This window comes from Oreochromis aureus, linkage group 14 (genome assembly GCF_013358895.1).
Source record: "Oreochromis aureus strain Israel breed Guangdong linkage group 14, ZZ_aureus, whole genome shotgun sequence".
In the NCBI taxonomy this organism is placed as follows: Eukaryota; Metazoa; Chordata; class Actinopteri; order Cichliformes; family Cichlidae; genus Oreochromis; species Oreochromis aureus.
Window position 1 is genome coordinate 5,615,211 of NC_052955.1, and position 7,307 is coordinate 5,622,517.

The 7,307-nt window shown below is 44.6% G+C and overlaps 1 protein-coding gene across 1 annotated transcript; it reads right to left on the reverse strand.

The window, feature by feature from the left end:
- Positions 1-65: 65 nt before the first annotated feature.
- On the reverse strand, positions 66-6,917 carry LOC116320394 (gastrula zinc finger protein XlCGF26.1-like). The gene is made up of 8 exons (XM_031739997.2): positions 6,572-6,917; positions 5,675-5,773; positions 5,393-5,594; positions 5,047-5,117; positions 4,707-4,829; positions 4,000-4,279; positions 2,736-3,481; positions 66-1,671 (listed from the first exon to the last, which is right to left on the reverse strand). The coding sequence occupies exons 1-8, from the start codon at positions 6,725-6,727 to the stop codon at positions 1,405-1,407; spliced, it is 1,944 nt and encodes a 647-aa protein (XP_031595857.2). The 5' UTR covers positions 6,728-6,917; the 3' UTR covers positions 66-1,404.
- Between the last annotated feature and the right edge of the window lie 390 nt (positions 6,918-7,307).

Consider the following 7,307-nt stretch of genomic DNA (forward strand, 5'->3'; position numbering starts at 1 on the left):
CAATAAGGATGTAAAGGCGATGCATGCGTTCCTGTAAAACTGTTTTTTCTGATCAAAAACAAACATATTTCAAGCTCTTTAATTATTAAGAAAGACAAAAAGGAAGCATGTTTACATTTCACTGTTTTATGAATTGAACTCAGTTACAAGGTTGAGATAAATATCCTCTCCACAAGAGAAGTTACAAATAAAGTATTTTCACAAAATAATACTTTCAGTATGTTATGTTCTCAGCACACCGGTTCTTTGTATGCATACAAGGCATTTACATAGTAACGGTCATCATTTGAGATGATGTTAAAAAAAAAAGAAAAAGACAGAAAAGCACTCTTTGAGTTGCACCATTATAAATATCAGCTGTACAACGAGATCAGACATCCCACTTTTACAGATTATACAGGAATATAATGTAACAGCTGCCCACAGACTACCGCTATACTGAGCACAGCATTGTTTCTAACAGGCCACAGAGTCAAACTGACTGCCTTTAGGCTTTCCATGTACATGTGCAGAAGGACAGGAAGACCCCAAACAGAGCCACAGCGCCAAATATCAATGACTGCGGATGCAATAGCGATCCTATTTTGACAGAACTGTAACTGTGGAAAGTAAAACCGTTCACGCTACCTCTGAAAGCACGAGCATGTGTTGCTCATGCATAGTGAAACTTGCTTGCTCTCACACATATGAAAAGGTGCTGTGGTGGTGGTGCTGCACGTGATGCAATGTAAACACAGCCCATCCTCATCGCGAGCATTATCGGTGAGTTGGTACAAATTTACACAGAAAATACTCACATTTCAATACAAAATGTATCCGCTAGGTGAGAAAAGCCAAACTTCAGTCTCACTGGCAAAGAGCTTTAAATGTTACACTGAGCTGAAGCATCTGGCCAGTCCATCTGCAAGTGAGTCGCGATAACAAGAAATCATTACCAAAGGGTAAAACCGATCCAAGAGCTGCAAAACGCCTCGTCTTTAATAAGGATCAGCTGTTTCTGTGGCTCGTTAATACCAACTGTGGTGGTAAAAATTTGCTTTTGGCTTGTCAGTTACATCAAGTTGACAAAAGGCAAGAAGCTGAAGATCATTTTGACCCAGGCTTTTCTTAGTTCTGTTATAAATGCATTCACATAAAGAGCTAAACTCGCTCTGCCTTTTCAGTTTTAACGTTGGAAATGCAATTTCTCAGCTATTCTCACAGACAGATGCTGTAACAGTCTTCACATTTTTTTTCCACCATTATAAATTCCACACCTTATCTACCTGCATCACTTTCTTGGCAGTGACAGAAGAAATCTGGGAAAGCCAGCTTTACAATCACCAAAATCGCTTTCAGTGCAAACTCAGTCCCAGCTAACCTGACTCCAGCTTACAGGAGCTGACATCGCCTCACAGATTAGCTTCAGACATAGAAGCACTTGTGGTCTTTCAGGTTCCTCAGGTAGGAGAAACTCTTGCCGCACTTGTCGCACATGAACTGTTTCTCCCCGGTGTGAATCTGCTGGTGCGCCTTCAGGCTGTTGCCCTGGTTGAAGCTCCGCCCACACGTGTCACAGCTGAACGGCTTCTCCCCCGTGTGGATGCGCTGGTGTCGGTTCAAGTTGCCGGTGTTGCTAAAGCATTTCCCGCAGGTGTCGCAGCTGAAAGGCTTCTCTCCTGTGTGGACCACCTTTGGCAGAGAACATTGAAACAACATGTTTAAATCTTTACTAAATTTCCCACAAGGTTACTTCCACTGCAGCAGACGTGTTCAGCTACAGCTGCTGCAGAAAGTGGAACTGCGACACATCTACACAAAGTGTGCTCATAAACATACACATGAAGCTAATCTCAGACCAGGTTGGTATTGCTTAATCCTAACAATCATCTGTCACTTTACGGGGTTACTCAGGGTGTAGCATTTCAATCCGTGCCTCTAACCACACCCTGATTACTGGACCACAATGATTTCTTTTTCTACAAAAAAATAAGCAAAGAGATATTTTTTATCTCCATCATAACTAATGAATAATAGGCTTCATTATTCTGACGCAGCTGCAGTTCACCCTCTGCTCGAGTATGGGACAAACTGTAATCCCAATTATTCTTATAACTACTGCAATCTCAATTATCTAACAGCAGATGTAGATTGAATGAACTCTAAAAAGCAAAGGGAGAAGGGAAAAATAAGGTAATTGTGGGTGAAGTTGTCTGATGGGGACTTAGACCCAGAAGAGTGGTTGTTTTTGACCACAGAACCCATCTCGCAAGGGGCAACTACTGGTCCCTGCCAGCCTGCAGGTTCCACTGCGGGAGCCTGAGATAGCACACGATGACGGAAGGAAGCCCAGGAAGCAGTAAACCTGCACCTCAGGAGACCGGCACGTTAGCTACAACAAGTCACGGAAAGCCATTAGTTAACTAGCACCTTGGATCTGCTGTGCCGAAAGCAGACCATATCAGAGATGTTTAAAAGTAGCTGTTAATGATCGCTCTGCTTGGAGAGAAAGTTTCTTAGCATAAATTAATGCAAAAAAGTAATCGCTATATCCTGATCACAGAGTTTTTATAACAGCTGGAAGCCAAAATCATCAAGCACTACTCTCTACCTGAACACTATTTAGACATTACAGCTTAAAAGGTTGGAGTCTGGGTTTCAGACACGCCTACAGATTGCCAAGGCGTCCGTCCTAATGTTGAGGACTGGTTTGCATAAATGAGTTTCATCTTGTGCAACAATCATTGCAAACCCACCTGATGGGACTTAAGGCTGCTTTGCTGTGTAAACATGCGACCGCAGATGTCGCAGGAGAACGGCTTCTCCCCGCTGTGCGTTTTCAGGTGAATCTTCAGGTAACTGGATGACTTGAAACTCTTGCCGCAGAGCCCGCAGCTGTGAGGCCGGTCCACCGTGTGATGCTGCTGGTGCGAGCGCAGTTCGGTGATGGAGCTGAGCCGCTGGCCGCAGAGCACGCAGGTGCACGGAATAGTCGCCGCGTGCGTCTGGAGGTGTTTGCGCAGCGAGTCGACGCAGGCCACTGTGGTGCCGCACGCGACGCAGGCGAGCGACTTCTCGTCTACGTGAGAGGTCTTCTGGTGCATCTTCAGCGCGCTCTTCTGGATGAAGCGCTTGCCGCAGGTGTCGCAGCTGAAGGGACGCTCGCCGGTGTGAATACGCTGGTGGCCTTTCAGTGTGTCGGCCTGGTTGAAGCTTTTGCCGCAAGTCTCGCACCTGAACGGCTTTTCGCCCGTGTGTATGCGCAGGTGGCGCTGCAGGTTTCCTTGTATTGTGAAACGTTTGTTGCAGTACTGGCAGTTATAGGCACGCTCACCAGTGTGGACCATCTGGTGCATCTTCAGGCCGTGCGCCCGGTAAAAGCTCTTACCACACTGCTCGCAGCGATATGGCCGCACGTCAGCGTGGAGACGCTGGTGGTTCCTCAGGAGCTGCTTCAGGGTGAAACCTTTCCCACAAACATCACAGGTGTGTGGCCTCTCACCTGTATGTAGAAAAGCAAAAACACGCTCACCATCAAACAACGAGAAGTACGGTACGATTCAGTTGTAATTTTAAGGCGATTAACTGAATGAGTCTCATCGTTCTCATCAGTGTAAAGAAACAATTTTCCAAAAACAGTCACGTGCTTTACATGAGGCATGACCAAATATTTGTGGAGTCCACAAAAATCAAAAGACTGAAATAAATTAGCCAGACAGCTAGCTAGTCCAGTTAAATGTCAGCTGTTTTATTGTCTGCCTAAGATTTCCTTGACTTTGTAAACTAGCCAATATTAGTTTAACTTAACTTTACCAACACATAATTTCACCAAGAAATAAGAGTGTGTCAGTGATGGACGTCAGTCAGCTTGTGGATTCTTTCTGCTCCAAGTTTACCAACAAATCTGCCTTCAAAGTGTGCATGGGTAAGTGTGCATGGGTAAGTGTGCATGGGTAAGTGTGCATGGGTAAGTCGTACAGACTGCGCTGCTTTAGCATGAAGGATAAAGCCGGAGCTCACCTGTGTGCAGTAACATGTGAGCACTGAGGCTTCGCTGGAACGCAAAGCCTCGGCCACACTGAGAACACTGGAAGGGCTTTTCCGCGCTCGCCCCGTGGACGGCCTGGTGGGCTTTGAGCTGCAGCAGCTTGGTGAAGGTTTTCCGGCAGTGTTTGCAGCTCAGAGCCTGCTCCTTCTGACTCTCCTTCTTTGCTTGAGCTTGGTGGGACTTTCCCTTTACAACACGCTTGGATCTGGTGGTGTATCCTGGGTCAACGTCATCTGGATCGTCTGGTTCTGCCTGCCAGAGAAGAAAAAGGATGATTAAATGTTTAATCGTTTACATTTTTTAATTTTGATTGTCAGGTTTAACTCATCAAATGTTACCTTAATTCATTCAATTTTATGGGCGATGAATATTGCAGTGAATTAACTAATTGTTTCCAGTGCTTGAAAGCTTTCTGGATATCATAAAGTCTTATTTAAATAAAAGGGTGTTAGTATAAGTGAAGAAATATGCCAAAAAAACCCCAACTCTGTCTAAAATGTTCATCAGCTGACATTAAATTGGACCGATCTCTTAATACAGTACAATAAAATAAAACCTTGTATCTAAAAACATATATAAAAGTTGAACATTTTTAAAAGCACATGCAATAAAATGATATAGCTGCAAAGTGAATAAAGAAATAAGTAAGTTAATATAAAGACATATTAATGAAGCCAACCTGGTAGTCAGGGTCGTCCTCATCCTGCCAGAACTCATCTCTGTACTGACCAGAGTCAGAAGACATCCGGTCGGCTAAGCACTCAAACCCTTCTTCTTTTATTATAACAGGCTGGATGCTGTCCTGACCAGAAGACAGGATAAGGACAAGTTTAGGTGGGCAGAAAAGGATCCCTCCACCTAGGCTCTGAAATCTTGTGGAAAGCCCGTGTTCAGCCCTGCTTTATTTTTAAGTTGGTCAGATTTTCTGACTAATCTGTGCGATTTGGAAATAATGAATAAACATGTTCAAGTGATGCGAAGATGAGAAACAGAAATGGGAAGAAGAGGCGAGACTTTACATCATATGTTCTGCCTTTCCACAGATGAATTATGGGCGATCTCTTCACTCCAGCGTCACCGCTGACCACACCTACACAGAACGAAAGACAAACATCAGAACCAGTTTGTGGTCACTTCTGCTTTGTCAAATACAACAAGGACAGAGTGGAGACGGCAAGAGAAATGACATCAGGGGGAAAAGGTTAAAAAATATTTTCTTTTCCTTTCAGTCATGAAATTTGAGGTTTAAAACATCAACAGCGCAGCTGATTTTCCAAACATTTTGACTTTATGCAGTTTGATCTAAAATATTTTTCTCTAAAAACTTCTGGAATAAAAAAGCTAGCTAATGGAAGAACTCCTCACTTCTGCGACTCTTCCTCCCTGAGCGTTGCTCGAGCTGAACAACCTCAACGTCCACCCTCCCCTCCTTTTGCCCGCTGCCTCCCTCCGTCAGCTCCTCCACGTCCTTCTGACCTCCGCTGCCCTCGAGCGCCAGCTTCAACTCCGTCTCCGCGACCTCCAGTCTCCTCTTCAGGTCCTCGATCTCTGCCACACCCTGCGTCACCTACAAAACAAGGACTACTTTAGGATTTCTTGCTCAACTGTTATAGTGGACCGATAAATTAAAGCACAAAGGTCGTGTACTTCTAGCCGCAGCGCAGAGGAACATTCATGGAAGAGCTGGCAGATCTTCTCCACAGCTTCTTGAGCCAGAGACGACATGAAGACGCTCAACTGGATCACCTGATGGGAAGAGCACAGGCCACCATCAAATAATGAACCTGGTTTCTAGATTATTATGAGTAGAAATGATTTAAACTCATTCTGCAAGGTTTAATAAATATTCCAAGTTGAAAGATAATCAGAAAAGCTGAGACAGCAGTGTTCAGTAATGCAATGAAGCGAAGAGGACATTGCACTTTGTCACGCTGCAAGATGGGTAAAACTTTTTCTTTAAACTCAGAAAAGTGGAATAATTGAAAAGCCCAGAGTCCTGACCTGAAAAATCAGGTGTAACACTGATGTGATATATTGATCAGCCAATCAGATCCCGGTATCACAAGTATACAAGGAAAAACCCCAAAACCGCACAACAGGGTAACACTATGTGGCAGTCATTATGACCACATAAGAGTGTGTTATTGATCATATATCAGCTGATAGATCGATCCGGGGCTCTGTGGAAACCTGTAGCTGAGGCGCTTCTAGACATACACTAGATAGATAAGCCCGGGCCTGCTGCCCAACCCAAAATGGCGCCCAGAGGTGGATTCTCCCAGACTTCGTGTACCAGCCCCTCATATTTACACGAAGTTTAGCCTAAACACATGCTCCATACAGCAGGACAGCGTGGCACCCTGCTGCTCTTTCGCAGCTAACCGGAGCTAACAGCTAGCTCTTCTATTTCTATGCTCGGCCGGTTGTCGGGACGACAGCTGGAGGAAGCGTCGGCTCGGGAGAGGAGCGAGAAACCGGGACCAATGCGGGGACCAGAACCGGCCCGGACACCTGACGACCGTAAGCCACCACCGACTCGTGTACCTTATCCTCCGGGGACCCGTGCGTGTCTTCGGCCACACATGATGTCTCTTGTGGACGCGGAGGATCCGAGGCGCCGATAACTTTGTTCATCTCTGACACCGCCGCGTTCACCATTATCTCCAAAATGGCGCAAACCTGCGGCTCCAGGTCCGCCATGCTGACTGATTGTGGTGTTTATTTCGCATCTACAAATGCGTCATGAAACTTCTGCGCTGCCGCACTGTTGTTGTTATGGTGGAGAAAAAAAAAACTCATGCCGATCATTCACAACACGAAACCACGTACTGTTTCCTAGTTCATACTTTTCAGAATAAAATCACACACGTTTCTAATTTGTCTTTTATCTTAAATACTAATCACTGTATATCTTTTTTTTTTTTTTGTCTTATCTTATATTGTCAGCTTTAACTGGATTAACTTGCAAGAAACGTGCCACTAATTTAATGACTGGCAATATTTGGACTAAAATGATTGCAGGGAATTGTGTTATTTGGATAAAAATACAATAACAAAAAAGTATCCATCCTATTTGCCCAATATACCGTATACCATGTTTGATTTTATTGCGAAAAGCCCTAACGGAAACAGTATGGCATCGCGTTTGTATTGAACCTCCCTCCAGTGGCCAAAGTGAGTAACTACAACACTTACAGTTCCACGATCAGCAGAGACGTTAAAACGTTAAAATTACCCTTTACCAGTCAGGGTATTCATAGTCTGAAGTTAACAGCGCTTT

What these genes read in the sequence shown, in the direction of transcription:
- LOC116320394 (XM_031739997.2), bottom strand. Translation starts at nt 6,727, where the DNA reads ATGGCGGACCTGGAGCCGCAGGTTTGCGCCATTTTGGAGATAATGGTG. An exon ending in CCTCTGCGCTGCGGCTAGAA is followed by an intron (nt 5,595 to 5,674) that starts GTACACGACCTT and finishes CTTGTTTTGTAG; the next exon opens with GTGACGCAGGGTGTGGCAGA. An exon ending in GGAAAGGCAGAACATATGAT is followed by an intron (nt 4,830 to 5,046) that starts GTAAAGTCTCGC and finishes TCTTCTGGTCAG; the next exon opens with GACAGCATCCAGCCTGTTAT.